Consider the following 27,558-nt stretch of genomic DNA (forward strand, 5'->3'; position numbering starts at 1 on the left):
GCTGAGAGTACAGGAATGGAAACACAAGACATGCAGGACAAGGTGCCTTTCTGTGTGCTCACATAAAATATCCAAAAATTATGGACGAAAATTATGGACCAAAAAAAAATTATGGACAAAATATGTCTCCAGATCTTCACAATGACTAAGGAACACCGTCAGAAGAGTACAAAACCTCACTGCTACTATGGAAGTAGCTCTTTAAAAAGCAGACTCAGAATAATTAATGAATACCTGCACAGATGAGCAAGTATTCATTACAAGCAAGCATTCTCACACTGACACATAGGGGATGCTCTAAATCTGTGTCTTAGGTATTTCTTTGTTTTTCCTGATAGGAGAGAGGATAATGAGAGACAACACTGGAACCTGCAACAGTGAGGTCTGATTTGCTGTTGGATTTCAAAGACCATTCACTGATTCCTGAACAGCAAGTACAGGTATCCAAAGGACAAGGTACTCAAATCCAGAGGAGGCAAGACAGGTAAAGTTTTTAAAAGACTGAAGGAGTTCATGCATTGATACTCTCAATGACTGGGAAAAAAAAAAAAAGAAGGGAAAAAAAAAGAAAAAAAAAACGAACAAAAAGAAAGTATGAATGAGTTGCTGTGGCCCAGAACTCTGCAGAAATGGAAGCACAGATAATTTATGTAACGTATGTGTTTCACACTCCCACTGTTCTGCAGCACTCTGTAAAACCTGCTGTTATTACATGCTATACTGGCATGTCTATTACTTTCCAACAAGAAAATCATTACTTTGGCCTGCCTCCTGGTCTTGCTGAGTTTTGTATAGCTCACCTGGCCATTTCAAAAACACAAACTGAAAAATTGTCTATAAATCAGATACTTGACAGGAAAAAAAGGATTCTGCACTACTTAGCACAGCCAGGGCTGTACTGCATCAAATTCTACTGCCTGCTTTTTAACAATGCCATCACTTAGAAAAAAATGGCACTAATATAATGGTTCAATACTCAATGTAATGAAGTGGGCTCAACAGCAGTCCACCAGTCACAAAAGAGACATTTCTGTCTGTCGTTTGTGAATAAACTTCCCTTTGTTGTGATTTAATCAGCCTTCATTTTTAACCTGCATACATAAAACATTAAATGCTAGAAGCCTTAATTACTTTGAAAAACACCTGAATAATTTAATCTCAAAGCACAGCTTTTTCCACACCAAGAACCTCAAGAAACTCCTTAAGGGCAAAAGCCTCCCAGTAATCTGTCAGCTAAATCCAAGAGCCTTTGTAGAACCAGTTAATTCATTTTCAGTGACTAAACATTGCTTCTACAAATACTTTTAAATACAGACTTTGGATGCCAACCATGTGCAGTGTCTCCAGAGTAAGTCCCAACACACCAGCTGTAAAACAAGACTCGCTGGGAGGAAACCACCACCCTGAGGTACAGAACAAGTGACACCCACCAAACTGATGGAGTCACTTCACTAGAGCTGGGTGGACACTACTGCATGTGCACAGCCCAAGATGGACCTGCTAAAGCCACCAAACAAGTGGTTTTGTGCCTGCTTTAACCCAGCCACCATACTGCACATTCACAAGGAAGACACACATCAAGTTGCTTCCACTGCAATAAAAAGGATACCCGATTAAAAGGAAAAGAAAAAAAAATAAGTCCTTTCCTCAAAATCTTTATAGCAAGTGAGATGCTGTACAACCCAAATTCTTGCCCTCCCAAGGAGAAAAAAGGAAAGAAAAAGAAAAAAAGAAAAAAAATGGCATAGCACTTACAGCCAGATCAAGGTCCTGGCATGAGAGTTAATGCCAGGTCATGGATGAATGCTGACCACATCCAGCCAAAGTGCAGCCTTTGAAATCCTTTCCACAGTCACAGCTGCAGCTTTCAGACCCCAGAGTAAAGATATATTAAGTTTTGTCAAGTGCTGCATGGAAATCAGTAGAATTCCATTCTTCAGTCTGCAGCTCTTCAGGAAAAGTTCTCTTTAGCTCAGATATAAGATAACCTATTATTTCTTTCCTACTACAACAAAGATTTACAGTAGCACATAAAAAGGAAAGGAGGAACCTTCCATCATTGTCAAGCAGCAGAAAGGGGGGAAAAAAAGAGAGATGATTGTAATAAAGGTTTGTTTTTGTATCTCGTAGGAGTTCATTTCTATTGACTATCAACAATAGTAAAACTCCCAGTAATTCACTGATTCACCAAGGCATCCCCATCATTCCATCTCCTGTAGACTGCAACCCATTACATTTCCCTGGGATACCACCTTTACCCAAGAGCCAAAAAATTTTGCTTGGGCATCTTTCTGGAAACCATTTTTCATTTCAAGACATCAAAAGGTGCAGAGTTCAAAGCTTACCTCAGCATTTCTATCCCAAGGGTTAAATTGCCTGCCTTGAAAAATATGCTCCTTATTTCACTCTCCTTTTTCCATTTTATGTACCTATTGTTTCTTGTTATGATTTGTGCAAGATCAGGCACTCGATTGCAATGCAGAGCAGCACCTGGCAGGGATTTCTTACACTGTGTCTGCTTTCTCCCTTAACTGGTCACAGCCAGAGATTTCCACCTCATCCATCCCATCCCTCCTATTTATGTGCCTTGTTTCCACCAAGCCAGTCCCAGCCCACATGTTAGATGGTGGATGTGCTGAAGTCCTGCTTTTAATGGAAATCCACTACAGTAAAATAGATAACGCCATTCCCCTCATTAGGGGAAGTGTTTCCATGTAAATGTGACCATGCCTCATTACTCCACACTCTACTTGAGCACACTAAGCACAACACAGGCAAAAAAAATCCCTGTTCCTCTCAGGTTTGTTGCAATTTGCTGACAGTTTTGATGTGCTGCTCCTCTCCTCCTTATTACCAGTGCAAGTTCAAGTTCCTAAAAATGATAGAAATGCTTTCACAGTGGTGTGAAAGCAACACTCAGTGCTGGGTCCTCAGAATCCACAGATCACTGAAAAATAGGTGAGTGATTAAGAGTCCATCCTGCTCAGCTCAGTCACACAGGATTGTGCTGGCAGCAAGAACAGAGGAGGAATTTGCAGCCCAAATCTGCTGGGTTAAATAAACAGGTAATGCTAATTCTACCCAACATCACAGAATTATGCAGATAAAATGCTGCTTTTAGCACTATGAACCACTTCAGAGATAATCACTGAAAGGTCGACTGGATCATACCCAACATTCCTAGGTATGCTCTTTATTTACCATTTTCCAGGAATAATGGATGGAGAAGGGATAGTACAGGAAAATCAGATTAAACTGATTTTCTAATACAGTCTCTTTTTTTCGGGACTACAAAAATTTTCTCATGTGAGACTCCATTCACAGACACAATCTGTACTGAAATAAATAGAAAATCTTCCACCTGGAATTTCCAGGTTGCAGAGATGGTCTGGTAGGGTGAGTAATAACCACACGCCAAAACCCCTCAGCAGGAGCAGCACAGGTGTTACCCCTGTGGGGCTGCTCCACTGGCACAGCAAACACAGACACATGGAATTGCAACACTTTGGGAGCAGCAACTGCACCCTAAATGACAACCACTGTGACCACTGTATTTCATATCATCTCAGGTTCCTGCCTGATGGGCAGAAATGCAGACCCTTAGACAACTACCAACAACACCAACCTTCCTGCAGCTCCTCTGGATTGTGAGGATACTCCTAAATCTTGGTGTTTTTCTCACAGAAGTGCACAAATAGCAGTGAGCCACTGTGTTACTAACAGACCACCACACGTGAGCCCCCTCCCTATGGCATTGCTCAGTAACATTTTAAAAGGCAGTCAGCTTTCCCTAAACGTGCACTGGAGGTCCATCACGGGCAACTCTGACATTTCAAATTCCCAAAACAATAACACAGCTCAAACACTAACATTATTCCTGAAATTGCAGCCTTCAAGGACCTGCCTAAATCACACAGAAATTTTGCAACCAGTCAAGAACAGAACAAGGGCTTTTAACCTCCAATTTTGTAATCACCATTCTCTTTCAAGTTAGTGGAGCCCTTTCAGATAGATCCCTCTATGCAGAGCTAGGAAAAAAATCTCAGTTGCAGAAGATCATATGATCTATAAACCTCCTCTATAAATCTTTTGTTTATACACTATAAACAATCCCTTTGTTCCCTGCTGTCTATTTCAGATTCTGAGTGGTCCTCATAAGCATCTCAGTGAAACTGAGACCTCTCCACCACCTGTAACTCACTTATTCATGTCAGTATATTTCTGTCTTGACTGGGGAGGCAATGAACACTGGTATGTTTGAAAAATAGCAAACAAATACCTAAAACATATAAGAAACTGATCCAGTGCTGCAATGAAAAAAACAAAGTCATGCAATGTAATTTCATCAGGCCTAAACCAAGTGAAAAAAACAAACCAAAATCATAGAGCTGCTTTTAAATACATGCATGTATTGATCACCTTCTGCATTTGTTAAATTTGTGTAGCAAAGAGAGAACAGCAGAACTGCAAAGACATACCTGTTAAGTGTTGCAGAAAGGTAGAAAAATTATAAAAGGCCTCATAAAATCAGGCCTGCTCTGTCAGATCAGTGGCTAGCCTGGCAAGCTGGCACTTTGCAAGTTCCCATGTGAAAGCAATCCTGGTGTGAACAGTCCATTAACATAACAATCTATTCCTGGGTGAAAAACAACTAACACCTGCAATAAACATTAAATCTATTCCAGGAGAACCAGTGAAGAAAATATGTAAACAATTTAAGAATAGAGAGATTTGATTGACAAATAAAATACTAACCAATTACTAATTACTAACCAATAAAGTAATTGGCAAGAAAGCTACTAACCAACTGGAGTAACACACAAAGTCTGTAAAACTGTATAAAAATGAGTTATGTGAATAAAAAAGGGTTTTTTCTTGCATGAAGAAAATGGAGTCTGGCATGATTTATTCCCATAGTTAAGGACCTGATTTGCACACCTGCTGTATTTCATGGACCAGCTCCAGTCTGATCCAACACCCACTGAGAGCTGGTGCACCCCACGGGTGCTCCTGGAGCACATCAGCTTCCTTCGCTTCATCCAAGGGAATCCAACTCTGAAACTGCTCCAAGGTGCAAGACAAAATTCATCAGGGTCACTCAGGAAATGCTACCATGTGCTTACCCAACTGCAACGTCCTACAGGCCAAGGCACTCTTCTGGAACCACACTGACTCAGGTCACCCAACTTTTAGAGCAATTACATCTTTATTTAGAATTGTTATTAGACCACTGATTTGAACAGCTCTTCCGTAAGACTCAAAACTGCAGCACACCATCACTCATAATTAGGGGGGCTTATGCTCAAATCCTTGTTCTGAGGAACTCCCCCAATATATCTTAAATGCTTTGATTTAACCAAGCTCTGAAGCCTTAGGATGGAAAAAGGGGAAAGGAGGTCAGCAGTCTCTGCACCGCCAGGAGCAGAGAGAACAAACACTGGGGATGAATGATCAGTCACACTGGCAGTGTTTGATTTACTTTCTTGCACTTGCCCAGCACTTCAAGCAAGTTTTCCCATTGGCAATTGGAATTCTCTCCATATTCTCAAAAAATAAGACTGCAATATTGGCCCGCTTTGTTTTTTGGAAAGCTACAAAATGCTTTTCTTTCCTCTCCAAAGGAACTGTAGATTGCAAATACTGCCCCAGGCAGTCTAAAATATGCCCCCAAAAGCTTCTATAGAATCATTATTTTCCTTAAATTATCACATTGTTTAATACTCCCTAATTGATTTTCCTAGGCAATATCCTCCAAACGCCAGAGGGGTTTTATCTTATCTATTTTATCTTAGAATCGGTCAAAACTATTTACAGATTCTCTACATAAATAACACATAATAAGTTATATGGCTGTTGCCAGCAGTGTTAAGAAAGATTAAAAAAGGTCTTTTAGCTTCAGCCTCAGATCTGTAGGTCATCCAATGTCCTTCCTAATGGATAAATACAGTAATTTATCATCATCAGTCACCATCAGCATTGTTCTTTTCACTATCATATATTCACGGACATCATTTGATGCAGCTGAGTGAAGCGGAAAAGAAGTGCATGATTAAAGTGGAAAGGGACAGAGTTTGAGACATCTGAGATTTTGTGACTAAAGCATCGACTTGAAATATGACACAGGTCCTGTCAGACTTACAAAGACAGTGCCAACAAGTTACAGGTACCTGCTGGCAGGACACAGGCAGGTGTGGCAGCAGGTGAGACTACCTGTGTCTTGAGATGCAATGTTAAAGAAAGAAAAATATGTGAAATGCAAATGTGTACACCTACAAGTCCTTCCATAGGTCAGACAAATTTCAAAACTCTATTAGTTCTAAAAAAAAAAAAAAAACAACACAACAACAACAATGATACCCCCTCTAGGGATCGCTTATTGCATTATTTATTCTCTTCCATGGGAAGAGAGTCTGTGGTCATATTTGTGTGTCACTAACACATGCATTTGCTTCCAAGTTATTAAAAAGTGCTAAAATGATGGGTTTCAAATTTGAGAATAACATCAAACAGCATCACTGTTTGCTTAAAGAGTTCCTCCCTCTTGTTAATTATCAAAATAGTTTGCCTGAAGCAATACTTTCAATTGGAAGATGCTGGAAAAAAAAACACAGACAGGGTTTATAAAAACAGCGAATACAATAGGCATGTTCAAATATCTGAGGCTACTATGTAACCTACAGCATGCCTGCAATTCTTTCTAACACAGAAGAGCCAAAAAGATTGCCCTGTTTCACAGTTTTTGATTTACTGCAATAGGTAATCCCTTTAATCCACCTGCAAGCAGAGGGCTCTACATGCAGGAAAGTCAGGTGCTGTATGATGCTGCCCAGGTTCCCACATGCTGTTCTGCAAGCAAGGCACACTGCAAAAAGGAATCAGAACCAGGAGGGGAGGGTACCAAGAGCAAGAGAGCATCAGCATGATCATCCTGCCCTGTGTCCACCAGCAGAGGCTCTTTGTGCTTGTGCCCCAGGGCAGAGGCTGGATAAAGGACTGGAAGGATCTTGGTGAAGTTTTCTGCATTAGGAAAATGAGTTTCTGACACTTGTTGGACACTCATCACTTGTGAATTTGAGAGGTACAGAGAAATACCCCCATGTGCTCTGCAGACACTGGAAAACGTGTGTGGCTCAAGCTCCACAAGATCACGCACGCACTCAGAGCAGGTACCAGGTGTCACTGACAATGATGTTCCTCAATTACCATCAGGAACATCTCACCAAAACCAGATCCTGCTCACCCCTGCCCCACAGAGCTCAGAGCAGAAGACAAGAACTGCAGTGAAGGTGGAAGACAAGCTTCAGGCTTTTTGTGCCAATCACCACCATCAGTACACGGCTGAACTACATGGAAACAGTCACAGGCAGAGAGAAAGGGAGTAAAGGCCACATGTACTATCTGAAAGATGACACATCTGTGCCTTCCTCTGGAATCTGAATCCCGAGCAATATTACAAACCACCACAGGTAACACATTTTCCTATGAGCTTCCTGTGAAGCTGGTCACACAGTCAACAGATAATTGTTGACTGTAATCCCCCTTGCTGGATCCAGCACAGATATAGTGTGGCCTCTATAGGGTGTAAGAAAAAGAATTTAAAAGTTTATGTTAATATTCAAACAATAACTCTTTATGAAATATTCTGGGCATAATAATGTAACCTTATTTCACCACTACTATTGGCTTTTCTTACCTACTGTTTGTGACATGGTGTTGAACCTTGTTGAAACCAGTAAGTTGGGTAAAGAGCCACAACAAAGCAAGGTAAAAGTTCCACCAGGCTGGTAAGCAGGAAAAATGCAAAGTCACTTTGGATTATGTACATCTGGATTTCTTATTTCAGCCTGAAGCCAGCTCTGCACACAAACAGGAGGGGGAGACATGAATTTGGCCACCTGACCGAATCTTTCAAGGACTGGAACTGTTGTGTGTATGTGACTAAGAGTTCAAGTTTCCTCCTGACCCACCAAGGTCAAACTGACCTGAGTGGGGAAGGGAGAGCCCTTTCACCTTGATAAAACCTCATTAAGGTGAATATTGCTCTGGACAGACACAGGTACCCATCAGTGTCTTTTCCACTACAAGATCAGTCTGGTTTTGGGAAAAGAAGAAGAGCAATGAAGACATTAAAAAAAAAAAGGAATTATTTTGGCTTTAGTCACTGAAAAAACAAAACACAGATAATTGTCTTTTATTCAGATGTACTTTTAGAATGTGCCACTTGTCTGGTGACCACCAAAACTGGTCCTGAGACAGAAAAAGTCGACTCCTGAAATCAAGACAGTCAATCAGACAGTAACCAGTTGTCCTTGGTTTTTTACTAATCATGTAATTTAAATGTGTATCAAATAATGTCCTGATTTAGTACAACACAACATATGATTTGACCTTGCCTGTTTTAAGAAGAATAACGTAGTAGATTCTAAAATTATATACAGTAAAAAAAAAAAACCAAAACAAACAAAACCCCCAAATAAAACAAAAACAAATAAACAAAAAAACCCCACTTTTTTCTGCTTTAAAATCAATTTCAAAAAGACATCAGGTTGGGAGAGTAAAAAAGGCTCGGGAGAAAACGATTATAAATTTCAAAGGTCTGTCTTCTGCAAACACAAAGAACAGCAAGTAGCACCAGGTGGTGTAGATCATCTGGCTTCTTGTAAACAGACTGAAGCCTCACAAAGGTAATACCTAGAGGAATTATCTCAGTTTTTCATCTGCAAAGACAGAAACATTCATCAACCAGCAAGTCATTCAGGTACATTATATTTTTCAAATATGTTGTGTCCACTGACTACCAAACGGTTGTGCCTTCTAAAAAAGATCACTAAAGATCATTGTCCAAGACCCCAAGACAGTTCTTAAGAGCTACAAGATGAAAAACCCTCATTTTTGTCCTCTAAGGGGAACTGAAGGAGCCACATTAACTCCTGACACAGTGCTGAGCACTAGGATAGAGCATTCCAGAAATACAGATAATTTACAGCTATTTTCCTTTCTGCAGATATATCACCTGAACGTAAAACTGTAATTTTTGCAATAAATATGACTCATCATTCAGCAGTGAGGTGAGAATAAATCTGGCTAATTTATCAAACCCAATGCCAAAACATCATTAGCACTGTTAATGGAAGTTGTTATTGGATGCCTTGTCCCAGGGGAGCCTTGGTTTAAAAGTACTATCAGAGGAAGTGTTGGATATGAAATTGTATCCAATTATTCATAAGGTGATGGCTGTGGATGCTTCAGTCAGTCAATCCAAGCTTTTATTTAAAGTGGAGAATCCCAGCATTAGCCTGCTGTGATTTGAAATCCCATCTTGGGTCACAAGCCTATACATTTACCAGAAATGCTTCACCTTTGGTAAGTAAAAGGAAAGTAAAACCAGACTTTGGAAGGAGGGAAGAGATTTACACTTAGAAGATCTTGGTACAACTCCTTATTTTTTCTAGGACTTTCTACTTCTCCACCAGAAAAGATGTGCTGGCCCTGCTGCCTCAGGAAACCCTTCTCAGAGCACACACCTCCTTGTTATAAATAGGTCAATAAACTCCAGGTGTCAAATACAAGTTCACACGAGCTCACTAACATGCAATGTGAAACATGAGTACACAGAGATGGATTTATTGAAGGCCCCAAGAAGGATGCATTTTCCATATGAGCAAGCCCATAAGGGTGCTGTGGGGTGGGGAAAAGCAGAGTGAACATTTGCACCCCTTTTCTTCTTCCCTCCCACGCTCGTCACAGCACCAACTCTGCAACTGCAACCCTGAAAAGCCAACAAAAAGCTTTGAAACTGTAATATTCTTTTGTCAGGATCACAGCCACATCCCACTGCTGCACTAAGAATGGTTTCCTGCACAAACCTGAAGTCAGACACATTCTCTGGTCCAGCCCTGCCCAGGGCTGAGCCTGTCCCACGGATCTCGGCTGCTGCAGAGGTGCATGAATGGGCATCCACAATCCTGGCCTCATTCTGCACAGAGCCCACTGCAGGATTCAGACCTCTGTCCTTATGACAGGCATTCAAACCCACAGAAAGGCTTGCTATCCACTAAAAGCAACATTTTTCATGCCGTGCTGTTACATATTGCACAATATCCCTGGCACCTAAGACAACAGGCAACCGAAGCTGATTCAACATGAACTTTAATCAAGATAATCAAACTTGGTCTGAAAACCCAATCCAAATACACAGCACTTCCCACCTACACTTCATTCAGCCAGGCCCACAGACAAACCACTGAGAGAGGCTGAAACTCCAGAGCACTCAGGCAGTCATATTTCTGTATTTAGGATTAAACTCTTAATATTTAGTGTGCTTTAAATTGATATCTTACTGCTGTTCCTCATTACAACCTAAAAAAGCAGTCAAACTGGTAATTTTTTTCATACAATATTAATCCTGCTTTAAAAAGATTTCCACCTCCAACAACAATTGCCAATTCAACACCTCTGAACTGAATATAAAGAAATAGAGATTGGTTAAGTTCAAGTACTTTTTATTACATCTAATAGCAGTATCCCTCTAAAGGAAAACAATGTCCTTGAAATTTATGAGCTCCATGAACCTCTGAGCCTATTTAAAATGATCTTCACTTTTCCATAAATTCTACTATTTAAGCACTGGTGAAAGTTACCCTTCTATTTCAGATCATGTAACTTATGCAATTAATTTATTCAGGAAGGATCAAATGGATTATTTTACCAGCATTACACGAAAATGTGCCATAGTGCATACATTTTTGAGCAGAGAGCAGAGCATAAATTTATTTAAATGAATGGGTTCAGTGATTCTGGACAGACTCCTCAGAGCTGAGCGTGCAGCCTGGCTGTGCTTGCAGGACTGGGTACCCGGGCTGGCTAAAGCAGATCTGAGCCCAGCAGCTTCCACTGCTGCCGTTTTTCACCCAATGCCAGTGTACCGAAGGAAAGCTCAGCTCCGTGGACGGATGTAGCAGAGAATGAAAACGTGAAATGCAGCTGCCCACGTCCTGCCAGCCCGTTCAGCGAGCCGGAGTTCCGAACCAAAAGCGGCGCGCACGGACAATGTGATGTGAAAAAAAAAAAACCCTCCGCTGGAGTTGGCGTATTTTAAAGTGCCTGGGGGAGAGGGAGAGCTGAGCGCTGCCGGGGGGGCTCTCCCGCCGGGTACCGAGGGCAGGGGCGATGCTCCGGCTCCGGCACGACCCCCGCGCCGCCCCGGCTGCCGGAGGCTCCCCCGGGCACAGCCCCATCCCTCCTTAGAGTGCCTTAGATCCTGTCGCCCGGGAGCACCGGGCGCAGCGATCTGGTGATGAAAACTTCGATTTTGTGAGGATGACATCCAAGTTCGGCTGCTCCCCGGTACCATCTCTCATATGCCGCCCGAGACTCGAAGCGAGCCGGTGCCGAGAGACACCGGTACCGAGAGCAGCCCGGAGCCCCAGCCCCGCCGGCCCACGGGGCGGCACCGCCGGGCCAAGGGACGTGACCGCCGCCCGGCCGCTGCCAAAATCCCCCCGGGAAACCTCCCCGGCCTCGGGGCCGCTCCCTGCCCGCCCCGAGCGGAGCGGGCGGCGATGAGGAGCGCCCCGCACCGCCGGCCAGCCCGGCCGCTCCCGCGGTGCCACCGCGGCTCCCCGCGGCCAGGGCAGCATCGCCCGCACCGTGCGGCTCCCCCGGCGCAACTCGCGGGGAAGCGGAGCGCAAACTACTGCGGGACCCACTGCTGACCGACATCCCAGCCCCGATACGGGTCCGGACCGGGCTGGGTCCCCTCCGGGCGGCCCCAGCGCATCCCCGAGACAGCTCCGCGGGGCTCCCTCTTTCCCCCGGCCGAACCGCCCCGAGGGCGCCCGTGTCCCCCGTCTCCCTCCCGCACACTTTTCTCCAGCTCCGCACAACTTCTCCGGGACGGCGGCCGCCCCCATCCCCGTCTATCCCCGGCCCCTCGGCGCCTCCCGCCGCGGGTCGCACCTGGTCGGGCTGCGGCGGCGGCGGGTTCCCCCTGCCGCCCGGGTGCGCCGGCTGCTCCTTCATGGCTGTCATCGCAGGGGCTCGGCGCGGCGCCTCTCACTGCTGCTGCGGCCCCGGGCACCCCTCCCTCGGCGCCAGCCGCATGACACCAGCCTCCCCTGGAAGTGGCGCGGCGGAGGAGGAGGAGGAGGAGGAGAAAGGAGGACGGGCGGGGGGCGCGGAGCCGCCGCCGCGGCAGCGCCGCTACCGCAGTGCCCGGCGCGCCGGAGCTCAGGGGGCGCCCGGCCCCGCCGTGCCCCTCGCCGGGGGCGGCCGCGCAGCAGCGCCGGGCACCGCGGCCGCGGAGCGCCCCGAGCGGGCACGCTCTGCCCGCCCGCCCCGCTCCCCCCGCTCCGCCCGCCGTGGGCCGGCCCGCCGCCGCCAGCAGGTGTCACAGCCGCTCCCGCCGGCCCGGGAGAGACCATCCGCGCCCCCGCCACGGGGGCGTCGCTGCCGGCTGCGGCCGCGCCGAGACCGCCCCGCGACCGCCCCGCCGGGACCGGCCCCGCCGCTGCTGCCCCGACGAAGGCGGCTGGAAGCGGCAGAGGGAGAAAGGGGAGGAAGGGGTGAAGGGAGCCCGGCTACGCTGCTCGCTTGCTGGAACGCCTCTGGTGCCAGAGAGCTCCGGACTTGCCGGCAGGGCAGGAGCTGTCCCGCCGCTGTCCAGCCCCGGCGCTGTCCAGCCCCGTCAGGCGTTTCAACAGCAAGCGGCCAAAAGCGCATCTCCCCGGCTCTGCCGGAAGGAATGTTGCCAGCCCCGGACTGGGAGGCTCGGCATGGAGAATCACAACCCTGGTTTGCACCAAGACACTCATCTTGGGAAGGTTTTGAAAGGGGTTCCAAGGACCGTTTTAGCTGAAGTCAGCACAGGAGGTCCTGATATGGAACTGGGAAAAAGGAGAACAACAGGGAAGACCATAGGGATCCAGTTTACCCTGTGTCCATATCATCAGGTAGCTTCAAGGGGTGCTCTATGTAAGGATGAATGAAGGAGACCATCTCCAATTTGATTCTAACCATCAAGAAATAAATGGTTGAACTGTGAAGACAGATGCTGACTCCAGGCATAGTGAACACAAGTCTTTGGTAAGAGAAAAAAACCTCAAACCCAAGCAGGTGGAACACCCAGGTTTGGGCCGGGCTGCTTGGTAATTCAGGCTGGTTTCATGCCCCAGCACTCAGGAGGATGGAGAGCACAGGACTGTCTCCATGCAGGAAATGGATCACTGGGATGGGAACGTGTGGCTGGCAGGACAGAGCCCCAGCACTCTCAGTCAGCCTGGGTCTCAGGAGGCCGAGAGGTAGAAGGAAAGCTGTCAGCACATAGCAAGAGAAGCTTTTGATCATTTTTAAGATATTTTGCATCAAACCTTACAAGAAAGGTCAATTCTGACTGGATGGTGAGCATAATTAATAGCAGTGACAGAGATCTAAGATTTCAGCCTATGATGGGAACTGTTTTAAAAGGGACAGGAAGATGGCATGGGACTGAGGAACTACACACCAGGCAGCCACAGAATAGAGAGAACTGACTGTTTCCACCTTCCACTACCACCCATTGCTGTGTTGACTCCTCCACCAGTCAAGAGGCACAAAAAAAACCCAAGCAAATGAACTTTGCAAGCACCTAGACAAAAACTAGATGATGACTAATAGCCACCATTAATTTGTCAAGAGTTTATCACGTCAAACAAACCTAATTTCTTTATTTAACAGGCTAACAAGCCTGTCAGCAAGAGAGCAGTGAATGTCACCTAGATTGACTCACAAGGGCTTCCAGCACTGTCTTCCAGGACAGTTTCATCTGGTAGAGAAAAATATCATCTAAGTAAAACTAAAACAAGTGTCCACAAAACTGTTTCTCCAGCATCATTTCCATTTGCTCCTGCCAGTGCTGGCAGGGCAGCTGTTGAATACAGGGGCCAAGGCCAGGGAGTGCACAGCAGCACAGACATGCAGCAAGGAGAATCAGAAGTGTGGCAAGCACATGCTGTAAAGGAAAACAGAAAATAACCTGGATTAGTTAGTCTTAAGGAAAGAAAACTGGGGGCTGATATGGAAACTATGTTCAAGTGCTTAAAAGGTGCTAGCAAAGAATGAAAATAATCTTTGATTATTGTCTAAATGTCTCTCTGGAGCAATATGAGTATAATTGGTGATGCCTAGAGTAGGAGAACTGTCTAAATTAACTGACTCAATCTCTTTTTGTTGCTGACTTTATGATCCCTCTCCAGCAAAACACTGAGGGCCACCACACAGTCCCCTGCATGAGACCCAACTACAAGATTATTCTCACTGCACAGCTTTCTCTCAGCTCTGGAATTAACATCAGATTCCTGGGTTCCTGTGCTTCTCTTGACACCATCTCTTCCCTCACCTCTCCCTTTTACATATCTATTTTCTCTCTTATAATTCATTATTTCCCATCCCAGCTGCTGTCAGCCCTGTCTCTTTACTTCCTTGCCCTCTGCTGCTGTCTCTTTTTGTTTTAACAATTGCGCCATGCAAAGAAAAAGCAAAGAGGGCAGCAAAGGTGGCATCCTGTGCACTCCCATGCCTATTGCTCTGCTTTACTTCCACAGAGCAGCCTTCACTGCCTTTGTTTTGGCTGCATTCTGTTGGATTTGGGGTCTTGTTTGCTCTGAGCAATGTGTAACACAGGGAGACTCAGATTTTGCCTGTGGCCTCTAGGTGCTACAGTAATACAAATAATAACTCTTAGAAGCAGACATGGTCTGATTCGTGCTGTTTATGGCACAGGTCTATTGCTACTCAGCTAATCATTGGGCCCTCATCAAAGCTGAAGAATTCTAATGATTTAAGGTTAGAATAGGCATGTTTCAATCAAGATCACTTTCAGCTTGTTTTCAATAAGACCCATTGTGATGGAGTTCCACTGTTAATCAAAAGGGAAAAAGACATCAGCAGTCATTTAGCTGAAGCTTGGTTATTCATCAACAATATACTCACTGTGAGGTTTTACCACTCTAAAGGACTGAGATATGCAGCATAAGCTTCACAGAGGTTGTGCATGCTGGGTTGGGTTTTCATAAATCAATTAGAATTATGGGAAAGAAGTATTTTTGGGGTAGGACTTTCAGAATTGGTTGTATACACAATGATTCTTATTTAAAGCTTCCTAAAATCAAGGCTAATACTCTTTTTACAGCACTCATTCTTACCTTTTATCAATAATTCTGAATGTTGGTTCATTGATTTATAGTATTGATGCTTTGGTGATTTTTAAAATAAATAAAATAAAATAAATTAAAATAATTTAAAATAATAAATTAAATAAAATAAAAATTGGTGTGGGCATTAGTGAAAACTGGTGAATTAATATTCACCAGTTTTCACTAATGCCCACACCAATTTTTATTTAGGACTTTTTTTGCAAATTACTGTTTAAAAGTCATTTGACTGGGTTGTTTAAAGGAACATACATTTTTCAGCCATTAATAGGAGATATCATTGAAACTGGAAGCTGGTACTGAAACTGCTGCCATATGGGTGAAGCAATTAAGTTGTATGGTGTTTATGGTGGTCCTTGTAACATTTTCACCCAAACACCTCACAGTATCACCAGGAAAAGCACCTAAGCCTTGGGTAAAATAGCTGCAGAAAGCCATAGAATTATGGTCTGAATCAGTTCTTTTACATTAATCCACCTTTCAATGGCAATTTAATGTTACAGACTCTTTGTAACTTCCTCCATCTTCACACATGAGTTTTGGGTGCATGAGTCAAAACACAACATGATTATTTTATCTTCCACATAAGCTGAAAATCAGCTCCATCAGAGCATTATCCAATCATTGCAGCTTGCAGCACACCATGACTCAACCACACATATGTTCTGTTGACACAGCAGACTAATGTGCAGTAAAAATTTTGGACAGAAAGCCAGGAAACTGTTTGAAAAGTAAAGGGGCCAGACATATGTGCAAAAAGAATACAGCACAGGATGCCACATGCAAGGGGAATTATCCCTTTTGTCCCTGAAGGAACCCTGGTGGTTTGTCACTCTCCTGGCCTGTCACCCTTCGGGTGATGTTGGGAGTGTGCCCAGGCGCCAAAGGCTGCCCAGGTGTGCCAGGTGTTAATCCCTGCAGAGCCCTGGAACATGGGCTGGGAGATGCAGGGTCTGAGCTGCAGGACAGACAGAAAACCTGGTGATGATAAAGCCCTGGTGCTGAAGTGATTTCACTGCCCTGTGTCAGCAGATGCTGCTCTGTAGCAGCCACCACGAAGAAGAACAGCATTACTGGCACAGTGCAGGTCCTGGCCCTTCCTCTGGCAGAGAGCTTTGGGTTCTGCTGCTGCTCTAGTGATGGAGTTTCAAAGAATAAACCTGCACCAGTTTTGTTTTCTGTGTTTTATATGGCTCTCTTTACTGTGCAATTCCAGTGAAGGTGTAAATACTTCCTATTTATAAGCATTCCCATAAAAACAAGAAGCCACTTATACCCTTTACATCCAGCTGAGCCATTCCTACAAAGAGTGTCTGGATTTTTTTTTGTGATCAAGTCAATTGGTAGAGCACCAAGTCTGACAGAGTTCAAGAAGAGCCTAGACAATCCCCTCAATCCCCTAGGGCACTCGGTGTGACTCTTGGGGATGTTCCATGAAGGGCCAGGAGATGGATTTCATCCTTGTGGGTCCCTCCCCACTCAGCTTATTCTGTCATTCTGTAGTTGAGAATAAGACTGTCAATCACATCTAGCCAAGAAGTTCAGCACTCAGGCTCTTAAAACTGAGGGGAAAAGACTCTCATCATAACACCCACAGCCTCTGTGCAGTCCAGCTGATGACTTTATGAAAGCTGCAAGGTCATGGCTTGAGAGCTTGTCGATAGCTTTTCCAAATCAAATCTTATGAATAAACTCTGATTATGGATTTCTGACTCATTTTAAAGCTCTGGCAAGTTAGCTAAAAAAAAATCCTTGAAATTATAAAGGTGAATTTAAAAATCAAACAAATGTCACCAAAACCCAAGAAAAGTTAAGATGATTGTTCCTCACTTGTGTTTTAAGTGGATTTGTGGGCTTGCAAAAACTAAAGATAGTCCTCCAGAAGAAAACCACTCTGAGTCACATAAAGCTGAAAAACAGACAGATTGTGGTTTTGTACAGAATGCTTTTTAAATTATGACTTTAAATAACTGAATATTTGAACTTTGCTTCTTAAGAAATTCTTTGATAGAGGGAAAATTCCAGGCACCTTCTGCATTTAGAAACACATTTCATTCTAACACCTGCTTCAGTGAAAAGCTGTTTTCTTTGTGAATAAATTGTACTCATGTTTTTCTCTCCTTGTCTTGTTTTAGATAAAACAATCAATGCAAACACTGAGTTAATACAAATAAATGCAAATATATTCCAGCAGGAAAGTTACAAGACTTATTAAAATACCCATGCAAATATGTCAATGAAAGTACAGAGAACAAGACCAAGTACAGACAAAAATAACTCTCATTATCCAACAAACAGCATATTCTAACAATTGTTCAAAGTTCAAAGGGCAGGCCTGACCTACTCCCAAAGTCTCCATGGAGCAACTCTATCCGAATGTATTAACGGAATTTAAATCCTAATGGCAGCTTCCAGCAAAAGATTCAGACCTCACAAGCAGTTCACTAACATGAAACTGCTACAATATAAATAATATAATATAATATAAAACTACTTGTGCATAACTATTATATATATCACTAACACTATTTTTACTCAAGAAAGCAGTTATACAAATCATAGAATAGGCTGGGAAGAGGCAAGACTAGATGTTAGATTTTGAAACATGCATTTCCCACACTCTGACCATTGCACTGTATCTTTAACCTGGCAAAAGTTACTCTAAGAGCTCCTCACCCACGAGAGTTTGCATGTAAAAGCTTTCAGCTTACTGTGTAACTCTTAAGAAGATACATCTGCCACTGAGGGAGATAACAGTACAATTTGTACTGAGGATCAGCCTGTACAGTGAAAAAAATTAAGGTTCACACCTTTAAAATGCTCCTAATGTATATTTGTAGTAAAATATATGAATCCAGAAATATAGTGTAACCATATATTTGCAAATCTGTCAACATTTTACAGATTAAATAAGTTCAAATTTGGTCAACTAATGACAGGTCTGGGAACTCAGAATTCTCCTATTAACCTATTAACATAGGTATAAATCAGAAACATGTCTAGAAAAAGCAAAAAGATCACCAGAGTAGTCTCATGGTTAAAACCACAAATGAGAGGCCGATTTCTTTTTCTCCTTGATGGTTATCACACAGCTGTTCCTCAAAAAACTTCATCTGCATGGACATTCTGTGATAGCAAATGGGTCCCTGAGGATCCTCTATCAATGGTGAACAACTGATAAAGAACTGAGATTAATATGCAGGCCCAGGTTATGACCTGAATCACAGTTCACAAAAATGCAGTTGGCCTATTCAGGAATCCAAGACCTCCTTGCTGCTCCTGGAAGACTTGTCAGATTCACAGATGTTTAAGCATGAGGGATGCAGGAAGTAGGTGGGATGTTAAACAGAGCCTAAACAGATTAGGTACTTACTACTAAAAATTACCCTGATTGAATGCTTAAATTCATTTCATCCAGAGAGAAAACATTCCTATACCAATAGAAATTATCTTCTCCTATTCTAAAATCTTGTAAAAAACTATGTAATTCCCCTGACTCTTTTGATCAAAATTCATTTTTGTAGGCTGATTTTCCGCTGAAGTATTTTCCATCCAGCTCCAATTCACTCTACAAGTAAACCAACAAGCCTCATGAAGCTGACAGGGATTAAACACCAAATTTCTATTGAGAATTGTTTTCCTTTGAAACAGGGATATGGCTACATGCACTTACATTATGCTGAAAATTACAAAAATCTTCTAACATTGCACAGTTTGGGTTTAAAAATGACAACTCCACTGGCCACCATAATTCTAGGATGCCTTAAAACACTGAGGGGAAAGGGTGGAGAACAGAAGTGCCTGGTCTCTGTTCAATACCCTTATTTCTGATTAGCAGTCACTGGATAGAGCAGATCTTAGCATGCCAAAAGATTTTTGACTACATCAAAGAGAAGGAGAAGAGGTTTTGTGTAAGACTGGACAACTGAGCTTTTTTCCATGCTGTTACTGCAATATGAAACGGGGCTGTCACAGAACTTTGTGCTAAGAGCCTGCTCATCCACTGCAGATGTTACATAATGAAAGGCATCAGACAGTTGTACAGTAATACATGCATCCATTATCCAAGATTTGTGTAATACCTTTTCCTTCCCAAAGGATCTGAAAATGTTTTACAAACTGATATACAAATTATCCACACAGAAAGCTATTCATCCATCAAGGAAACACAACTACAGCCCAAGGCAAAGCAGAACAACTATGTGAATACACACAAAAAAAAAAAAAACTTTAGTAAATGAAGGAAGTATTCTCCAGTCAAGGCTGTGAGGAAAATATTAAGTATACAATATGTGAGTATAAAAGACTTAGGAGGAATTTTGCTTTTATAATGCAAATTCTTCAATAAAATACTGTGGGATCTCTCTTGGATATTGGCAATTGCAACATTAAGTGAAATAAGCAAATATTTAAGAATATTAGGTATAATAATAAGTTCTAAGACTAGTTTATTGCATGTCTTCCTTCATGTTTCCAAATACTGTTGCTACATTTAAAAAAAAATCTGTTGATGTAGTCTGTCCCAGAAACAGAAGGAGAAGACAGTACCTTACTCAGCAATAGTCTACTCAATTCCTATCAGCACAAGTTAATGCAACCAAGTGTTTCCAAAATGAAAAGCATCACCCCAAATGAACCCAGCATTTAGACTGCATTATGGCTGAACTCTCATTTCAGTCCTAGTTGTGATTATGGGGACCAGACATCTCATTTGGGTCTTATTCTGAGACTTTTCAGCTTGGCAGTCACTTCAGCACTTCTGCTCAATGAAGAAGGTGGCAGAGATACTCAAGGGTACTTGAAGTCATGGAGTGTGATTTGAGGCAAAAGAGAGCTCTTTCCCTTTCAGTACTGGTACCAAGAACCTCTAATTAGAAGCAAAGTGTGTAAGGAAAAATGCAGGCAGTGGGAAAATAATCCAGCTGAAGACTTAGAAGGAGGCATTTAGACGTGTTACAGAAAGTTTGGGATTATTTTTAACTTTGAGAACTGGGCACAAACCTCAGACTTCCCAAGTGTGCTGACAGTGTCCTCTCAGAAGACTTACACAGGACCACATATTGACACACAGATACTTTGATTCCAAATAAATATCTAAAACCCAGCCTCAGCACCATTACTCATCTGGGAGCTGCATTCAGAAACCCTCTTGAGGATTTCGACAGGCTATTGGGCAGGAGAGGCAGATAAAGAATTGCTGATGCTTCTAACCCTGGAGAATCCAGGAAGTTTGAGAAAAATAAAATGCTATTAAGGAGAAGAGCTATCCTTCACATTCCACCCCTAAGCTAGGCTGGTACAGTGAAAAAAATCACAGAGATGGGCAAAAAAAAAAGGGGATATTATGAAAGTCTGAAATTCTCAGGCCAGCTATTTGCTTGGGAAATTAAAGTAGAATTATAGGAAAGGAATAAAGGGAACCTCCAATTAAGTACCTAAGGTAGTGATATGTAAATGTCATGAAAATGAAAAACAACTGCAAGTGCAAGGTCAATAATGGAAGCAGCACTAGAGCATTAATGGGATGTGCTGTGGAACTGGGATTTTGCTGTAAAAGGGCAATAAATTGTTCAAGAGGAGCAGGACAAGGGAAGGGGAGGTGTTGCCTCTGTATCAATAACACCTCTGCTGGTTCTGAAGTCGGCAGCTCCAGCAGCCAGAGGGAATTAATGTCTCCTTGAATGACTGCATAAAGACAAAAGGAACCACGACCAGGGGTGCTGTACTGCAGGGAGTCATTCTTTCCCTCTTTAACCTTGAAAATCAAGCACAAGCCCCAGGCTCCACAAACATCCTGAGATTCATGTCTATGTATTGATGGGAGTAATGTGCAGATGCACCCTCAGGATGGATCAGGCAGCAGGAAGGATTTTTATTATACAGTTTATGTCAACTTTCTGAACACAACAGGGACTGTATTTTGTCTCCCAAAAGGAAGGAGAAACCACCAGGGAAATAGAAGAAACATAAAAGAATTGGTTAAGAATCTGAAGTTGTAAAGTTATTCCAATGAGAAGAGTAGGAAAAAAATGAGAGAAAGGTGAAAGAGAGAAGTCTTCTGCAAAAGCAAACTTCAAAAGAAGAAGGAGAAAAGGAATAAGGCTGATGGTTCCAATGCTCGTGTCACACAAAAAAACCCTGAGTCTACATACTTAACTATATGTTTATAAATTATGAAGACCAGAACATGTAAATAAAAAATATAAAGGAAATAAACAAATAGATAAATCAAAATCTCAGTCAACAAATCAATCACACTCAGAAATATTTGAGGCTTCAGCCATCACTGAACTATTTAAGAGAAATCTCTGAGAAGTTCAAAAAGAAAGGGTAATTCTGGTGGATTGGAGAATGGCAAAAATTCTAAGGAAGGGGAGAATAAAGTTCACACAAGAAGCTTAGTTGTTAGGTGTCAGAAAAGAAAAAAAATATACCTACAAAACTTAGGTTTATAGACAATAAGGTGATAAAAAAAAGCCAGCATTAATTTATCCTGACAAGATAATATCCAGTCCATCTCATTTCACTCAACCAACAAACTAGGCATAATCAGGACAAAGTGCTGCAAGACTTCAAGAACAATAGCACATGATTTTCTTGTAAGAAAATTAGATTTAGATGAAATTATTGTTGCACAGCTGTTTGACAAGCTGTGTGAAATGTCAGTTCTTAATACTGAATTGTCAAAAGGGGAAGTAATTTCAATTAGGAACTCTCAGGGACTTTTCGTGCAAGTCCATCACTATTCATCACTATTTCAGCTCTTGGAGTGTTCTTACAGACAGATAAGAACAGAATCAGAATTGGAAGCAGGCTGTAAAAATGATCCAAAATCAACATTGTGAAACTCAATCAAGAAGTGTGTGAAGTGCTACCCACACAGAGCTGAAATCTGTGCAGAAAAGCAACAAGAGGATGAGCTGCAGCCCAGAAGCAGCACAGAAATGCTGTCCCATGCTCCATCGTGCAGCGGGAATCATCAAATCATGGAATGTCCTGAGTTGGAAAGGACCAACAAGGATTGAGTGCAGGACCCATGAGCTAAACAGGACTCTGCAGCTGATGCTGTTACCCAAAAAAACCACTTCTCAGTCCTGGGAGAGATGAAGAGTAGGGCTTCAATATATGCCAGCAAAATCAATATTTTATCTGATTAATATCAATCTCGTGGGTCTGTTGTCAATTTTGGTCACTGCACTACCAAAAAAAAAAAAAAATGTAGGGAGGAACAAGAGGAGCAAGAGGAGTAATTAAGAAAGTGTGAGGAGCAGTTAAAGAAGTTTGATTTTTTTAATCAAGAGAAAACACGATTAGATTTAGCTTCCCTGAATCTGGTTAATCTCCCAGTGTGTAAAAAAGTGTTAAAAGATAGTGGACACCTGGGTTTTTTCAAAAGCCTGTTCTGAAGCAAGACAAGCATTTTCACTACAGAAACCACAGGAATGCTTCAGGAGCATGACTCTTCCTGATGATAAGGAATTTCCCTTAGTACCAACTGGGTCTGAATTGCCCCGGTGCTGCCAGAGGTGGTTTTCAGGCACTTCAGGGAAGGAACAAGAGGAATTTGAGGATTTCCTTTAAACCCTCAGTTTCCAGGTGCTTGGCATTCCCTTCCCTTTCTGTCCCACACTCATCTCAGCATGGCAGCAGGCTTCAGGCCCGAATTCACTTTTCAGCCACCCAGACTGCTGTATAAATAAACCCAATGACACTTTACCACATACCTGAAATTAAGCACTCGCTTAAGTGCTTTGCTCAACAGCAATATACTTTAAGCACATACTTTAAAACTCTGCAAACTGTGTCTTTATGGCTTTCCAAAGTCATTGCAACGGTGACATGGGTCTAAATTATTGCAACACAGGAAGGTAACTGCCTTCTATAAGAAATAGACCTGGAAAAGGGGAGAAGAATGCAAAAGAAGACTGCTAATCTTAATTTTCCACCTTCACATTATTTTCAGAGCAAACTGATTAAAATGATAGACTTCTGCATAGTCCTGTTCTTAGAGAAATCAATCATGATGCCCATTTTATCTTTAATCACATTCACCCAAATATAGGTGACTCAGGCTGTAGCATTCCCATACACACATGGGAATTTAAGAACAAGCTCTTCACCCCTGATCAAATCAGCTTTATGCAATGTACTCAAATGTAATTTTAAAGCAGAATGAATGGGAGGACTTTCTAAAGATTGGATGGTTTTCAACCAAAAAGAACCCAAAAAAACACTAGATGGTTGCTTCAATGCTACCAGATATGACTGGTCTCATAACAACTTTCTTTTTTTCAGAGAAAAAAAATATCCATGAGTCCACATGCTTTCATATTTTCTTGTCTGGATCCCTTTTCCACTCCTGTGAAATGTATCCTTATTTTGACCCTTGGGTTCACACACTGACAGATATTTCAGGTTAGCTAACATTTAGCTGTCTGATCAAAGGACCTTCAACAAAAGATAATCTCTGTGTTTGCTTGTAGAAAAGCAGGTAAAAGACATTGCAGGACTGTAATTTACTATATTACCTGTCAGTATGAACAACTTTTTTTTTTTTTTAATTGCATACTTTATGGTATGCTTAAACTGTGTTTAATTACTTGCTGCAGAGTGAAATCTTCACAAGGTTATTCTGTATCACACCTTTCAACTTGACTTTATTTAAAGGAGATGTCTTATTATCTTCCTAATCTTGAAGCATAGTCTACGATGTGAAGAAAATCATATTTAAACACAAAGATTTAGACACTATTTTTCTGAAAATCTGTCACCATTGGATTTTCATGGAAAGAAAGATAGGAAGGGAAAGTCTTTATCTAAAAAACAGACTGTCAGAAAATTATTAGTAATTCTTAGTGTTCTTACAGTCACTGTTAAAAGTGACATTATCAGTGACGTGTCATCAAGAAGAAGAATTGCAAAGCCACAAAGAAGACAAAGTAATTTGCAAAAGCACAGTAGCCATCACAATGATGCCAAGATAGCTTTAAATGATATAAAGCTATGTATGTTTATGCACTAAAGAGTCTAAAAAAACACTGGGGCCAGGTCAAACTTTGACATAATTTTAACTACAATAATTACATTTAATTACTAAAAATCAGTGTTTGATAACACATCCAAAATGATTTATTTCCCACTGAGGACTTGTCCTTGTTTATCATTTCTTGCTCTATAATTAAAAAAAAAAAAATCACAGTTCTACCAGAACTATCCACTGCTTCATTAAACATGAACAGCTTGAAGTCACATTGTGGAGGTGGTTAATGAAATGGTGTCAATAGGGTTTACACCACCTTATCCAGCAGCCACAACATTCTACCACATTTTCCCCTTAAAGGAGAAAGAAATAATTCCAAATAACTCAGGTTAATTTTGTTCCTAGGCTCTACTCGGGACAACAATCACCAAAATTAAAGCCTTTTCCAGGCTGCTGCATTTCTTCAGGGTAACTCAGCTCCAGCCTCAGCCAGCATAAGTTGGGAAGCAACAGTCAAATATTCACACTGACACACAAAGAGAACCTCCAAATCCTGCCAAAAAAAGGTATTTTACATCGGTGCTTAGGTCAGCTTTCAAATGAGGAATTGGGTACCTCATTACAGCAGAAATTGTAAGCTATGAATGTTAAATGACTGAAACGACTCAGATTAAAGGGGCCTCCAGCTCTCCCCAGGTTTGGGTAAACAATTCCCGGTTCCAAAGTGTGCTACTGAAGCATTAACTTGCAGTGCTTCATCTGGAACCACCCGACAAGAAGTACAGTGGCAAATGTGCAATATGTGGATTTTTACAGCAGAATTATCAGACTGAGGGGCTTAGCAGTCAGTAAGTCTGGGAGCTGGACCTGGCTTCCTGCCCTTGCAGCACTGGCATCTCTGGGACACCAGGAGTGTTTCACAGCCTTACATCCTGTTCCACTTCCAGAACTATGGCCAAAAAGACACCTAATCATTGACTTTCTGACCAAAAGACGAAATAGCTGTAAAGTTCTTTTGTCTCCCATAAAACAATCCAGCCCTCATCACAATAATGGGAACAAAATATTCTGAATTTCCATCTTTTCTTCCTGTTAGTGCTCCTGAAAGAACACTACATTTATTAAAGCTTTCTTAAGAGCTTGTCAAGTAGGGCAATAATCACATTAGAAAATAAGGCTGCAGATTTCAGGATTAATTGGTGAAGTATTGTTAGTTTGTTGAAGTTTTGTTTGTCTTTTCTAACACGACAAGTTGGTCCCTGTGGCACTAAAAAGTGCCACTAAATTTTTGCTACAGCTCAGTTGTTTCTCATTCCCAGGGAATGAAGAGAATCAGCTATGGTAGCCCTTCACAAGATCTCTCCAGTGAATGTTCCAGTGAATGGATGCTCCTGTTCATTTTGTGGTGTTACAAATGCCAAATATTGAGCCTGCTTTGCTGTTCCCCTGCATTCTTCGCAGTCATGACATCTCTGTAAAACAAGCAACATACACATTTAGGGTAACTCTTCCTGTGCATTCTGAAAGGTGTAAACAAAGGGATAATCAAGCCCACAACCTGAGGTTATTATTCTCCTCAAATTGCTCTATTAACTTCTAGCTTCTTTCTATACTTGAAAATTATTGCTTGCTGGTAGAGAAGTCTATCTCAAATTTAAAAAAAAAATGAGAACAAAAGAGGAGCAATCCAGTCTTTTGGTAGCATGTAAACAATATCAATTACTTTATATTTGCATATAAAGATCTGATTAATATAGCTCAAGATTTGTAAAAGATGACAGATGAAAGATACTGGGGAAACCATCACAAGAACAGCAAAATCCTAATAGTGAGAGCAGCTACCAACTTGTTGTACAGGATGTGTTACAGAGTGTAAAAAAGGAACATTTATTTTCTAAGCAAATTCCAAACCAAAAGGCAATAGAAAAGCAGCACTATGTGGATGAAGCCTTTCCACACCATTGTAAAAAATAGATTATATCAGCTCACTGACAGCAGCCACGATGTATGGCTATAGAGTAATAATGATATGGTCCAGGTAAACCCAGCCCTCCATCAAAGATGCATGCCATGGATTTTTATCTATGGGAAAAGCAATGTGCAACAAAAAAATTGAATGCATAAATCTTCAAAGACCCTGAAAATTTGGAAAGCATCAGCAGAGGAAACATGTAGAAACAATGAAACAATGAGTCCAAATGAGTCACTCATCACAACAATGCCATTAAATCCTAAGAAAGGGTGACAGCACCAAAATACTGTATTTGAGAGCAATTCCAACTTCCTAAAGAAAATTTAATAAATGTTCATTTGGCAATAAGATGAAATTAGTACCATGCATCACAACCTTTAAATAAACCTGCCAAAATTCACAAGTTTCCAGCACTGCTGCAGGAAGGAATACCTGTAGGGATGTGTATGGTGAGCAGTGTATTTTTACCCTGACTTCAATGGAAACAACACTCTCTGTGGACATCATTATGGACAAAGATGTGTTACACAGCAGTCCATGAAATGGGGTGGGGTTTAACCTCCCTTTCAGTTCTGAAAAGAAGGTTAATAGTCCCACATTTTCATGACCAGTCTCAACAGACTGAGGCAAAACAGAGAAAAGAGACATTGGAAGCTAGAACATGAGATAAAACAATGTATCTAAAGAGCTGTGATTTCATTTCAAAATACTGACAAGAGTGGACTCCTGATCAATGAAGCTACTGAAGGAAATCAGCCTGAAATTACCACTGTTGGCACAAAAAGCTAACAGAGCCTGTCTACAGGCAAGATAAAAGAATTCTGCATTTATTTATATTGACTCTTAAATTAGTTACTGAATGCTCAAATCACGGGAAAAGAAATAAAAAGATGTATTTGGTTTTCTTGCTCTAAGGCCTGAGGGGACAGAATGTCACATGGGACAGATGTGATGCCCATCCTATAGACATGCAGGTAGATTTCCTTTTATGAAAGAAAAGGATCTGTTTCATTACTCTAAACCAACAGATACATTCTAAGATTTTATAGCAATGGGCAAAACCCACCATTAATTGAACCAGGTTATATAAGAAATAATTTCTGAATGTTTTTTAGACTAAAGGAATAAAAAAAATGTAACAGTTCACTTCTTGAGACACAACTAAAAATATTTGTAAAATATTTGTTGCATCTGTGCTGTATCAGTGAAATTACAGGTTCACAGGTAAATTTGTCACAGATGGCAAACTTCATTCCCTTCAGAGGAAATCTCAGGTAATCACACCAAAATACCAAAATAGAGTAGAAAAGCCACACCTTGACCACTGTAGGTCTGAGGATGATGCAAGAGATGAAAGGGCCTGAGCTAAATAAACATTGTGCAATTTGTGCATGAACTCAGAGTGGTAACTCCAGACC

The 27,558-nt window shown here is 41.9% G+C and overlaps 1 protein-coding gene across 2 annotated transcripts in view; it reads right to left on the bottom strand.

Moving 5' to 3' along the window:
* Positions 1–27,558, bottom strand: part of DPP10 (dipeptidyl peptidase like 10) — a 438,506-nt gene that overhangs the window by 235,039 nt on the left and 175,909 nt on the right. Inside the window, exon 1 of one of the 2 annotated variants that reach the window (XM_066553088.1) lies at positions 11,959–12,110. The exons of the other annotated variant lie outside the window; for it this stretch is intronic. Within the exon in view, the coding sequence (XP_066409185.1) occupies positions 11,959–12,030 (72 nt within the window). The 5' untranslated portion in view covers positions 12,031–12,110. Of the gene's footprint in view, positions 1–11,958; positions 12,111–27,558 lie in introns of those variants that run through there. 2 annotated transcript variants of the gene reach the window in all.

Source organism: Molothrus aeneus, chromosome 7, assembly GCF_037042795.1.
Source record: "Molothrus aeneus isolate 106 chromosome 7, BPBGC_Maene_1.0, whole genome shotgun sequence".
NCBI classification, from domain to species: domain Eukaryota; kingdom Metazoa; phylum Chordata; class Aves; order Passeriformes; family Icteridae; genus Molothrus; species Molothrus aeneus.